The 2,320-nt window shown below is 57.9% G+C and overlaps 1 protein-coding gene across 1 annotated transcript; it reads left to right on the top strand.

The window, feature by feature from the left end:
* Positions 1-733: 733 nt before the first annotated feature.
* On the top strand, positions 734-2,301 carry VOLCADRAFT_108537 (uncharacterized protein; the record flags this gene model as incomplete). The annotated part of the gene is made up of 3 exons (XM_002959223.1): positions 734-827; positions 1,020-1,444; positions 2,041-2,301. Coding segments are annotated over 3 exons (780 nt in total), but the record flags the coding sequence as incomplete, so codon positions are not given.
* Positions 2,302-2,320: the final 19 nt, after the last annotated feature.

Raw genomic sequence — 2,320 nt, 5'->3', positions numbered from 1 at the left:
GGGCCCTCGCGTAAAAGTTGTTATAACACCACTGCGTCCGTTTGCAGAAGGACTTGCCTTTGGAATCCTGGCCGCGCACTGCACACGAGTTCTACATGCAGGTAGTCGGTTACGTATGGTGTTAAGAGGATCACCATGCCTGTCGTCTGCGCAAGATCCAAAAAATCCTGCAGGAGTACCTTATGCACAACCTTGCACGCATTCTGGGACGTCTACGTATCTTGACATGACTGTCAGAAGTCGTCGAAGTCCCCGACGGCTCCCGCAAGCCGCAAAGGGCAAGCCGCAAAACGCACGAACCACTATCACAACCTGTTATGCCCTATATGTAACATTATTTTCCTTCCATTATGATCATAACTCCAGTCCCCGAGCCGAATCTTATAGTTTGCGTTTTTGATTCACGCCTGTTCACCCTTTTCCACAGCAACAAAATCCCGTCCGATTCCAGTTATGCCTTTCAAGAGATACTACATAGTGAATTCCTCTGGTCCCTTTATCCCACCATTTTTTTCTCTGTACGCTGCGTCAGAAATTGCTAAGTTTTTTGCTTTTTCCTCTCCGTTAATCGCCTGCACTCTGCTGTCCTCTGCTAATTGCCTTTCAAGTTGCTGTGGGATGGCCTTAAAGCAGCTCTTTCAGGGCGCGTATCATCAAGGCTTGCAATATACGCGGTCGATGTAACATCCCCCCGACCATGTAACATCCCCGCCCCGCACCCTTAACAAGCGCTATGATTGGACCCAAATTCAAAGCTCCAATATCCAACGTGGCGCAACTGACTCGGCCTGACCCAATTCGATTCTGCATCGCTCAGCGTACTAACTGTCAGCGAGTTCTGGAGCCCTTGCTACGTCGCCCGCTAAGTCGCGGCGAACTCCGTGCTATTCTTGGAGAGGCGAAATGCAGCGTCTGTATGCGCACCCGCACTCAGCTCGCCAAGAGCAGAACAGCCAATCCTGCGGCTGCGGCTGCTGGCCACGCCCCCGCCCCCGCCGCCGCCGCCGCCGCCGCTCCAGATGCCAGCAGTGGCACCGCATGCGACCACCACGGAAGCGCCGCCGCCGTGCAACTGCCGGCCGCCGCTGGCGGCGGCGGCGGCAGTGGCCTTAGCTGCTGCCCCCACTGCCATTGGGGCTGGGTGTGTGACGAGCATCGTACTGCCTACCTGACGGGGCCTCACGCCGCGGTATGTATGTCGTACCAGCACATGAACGAGAGTCAGCTGCTGACACACCGGTACCTAACCGCCACGGGCCGGCTGCCCAACTACGTGCCTGACAAGCCGCCGCCGCGACCCACGGGTCATTCGAGCGGCGGTGTTTGGGAGCCCGTGCCGGCAGGCTGGGCGGCGTTTCGGGCGTGGCGGCCACTACCCGCTTTTGACGGCGCAATGATGTGTCTGCTGAGCAAGCGAATGTCGCAGGCGTTGACGGTAATCCAGGTACGGTGTACGGTGTACGGAGACGTGATCACGGTGTTGTGGGGGACATTCCGGCTTTCCCGACTGGGCAGGGTGTGTCATATCTTGCTCACGAGGTGTTGTGAGAAGGTAGCAAGTACGACGAAGATATGTACTACGGCGTCTAGGGATTGCGAAGACAAATGAATACGGGCGAAATGCGGGCGAAAGCGTAGGACAATAATGGACAGTTGTGCGGAGTACGCGAAAATCCGTCTGCGGTCCACATGCATGCAAACACACACACACCCTCGGCACTGCTAAAACCACCACCACGAGTGCATTCGCACGTCCACCGCCATCAATGCCGTGTTCGTCAGTGCTCCTACGCTCGCTCTCATCAACATCACCACCACCAACATCACCACCACCAACATCACCACCACCAACATCACCACCACCAACATCACCACCACCAACATCACCACCACCAACATCACCACCACCAACAGCACCACCACCAACAGCACCACCACCAACAGCACCACCACCAACAGCACCACCACCAACAGCACCACCACCAACAGCACCACCACCATCACCACCACCAACATCACCATCACCACCACCACTGCCAGGCACTACAACACCACTACACCCCGGAGCAGTTGGCGTTGCGGAGCCACATCGAGGTGCACGTGTTGGGCGCGTCCGCATTCGAGGTTCCGGCGGACCTCATTTGGGAGGAGATCATCAATCTGATGCCGGGACCCCGGGAGACAAAACAGCAGCCAGCGGCGGCGGCGGCGGCGGCAGCAGCGCCAGCAGCAGCAGCAGCAGCAGAATCGGGAACTGAGACGGGAAGGATAGCGAACGGGGAAGGCAGTGCCGGCGGCGGCGGCGGCGGCGCCGCCGCCG

The sequence above is a fragment of the Volvox carteri genome, assembly GCF_000143455.1.
Source record: "Volvox carteri f. nagariensis unplaced genomic scaffold VOLCAscaffold_138, whole genome shotgun sequence".
Taxonomy (NCBI): domain Eukaryota; kingdom Viridiplantae; phylum Chlorophyta; class Chlorophyceae; order Chlamydomonadales; family Volvocaceae; genus Volvox; species Volvox carteri.
Note: the sequence above shows the minus strand (reverse complement) of the source record. Positions and strands in the feature narration are given on the sequence as shown.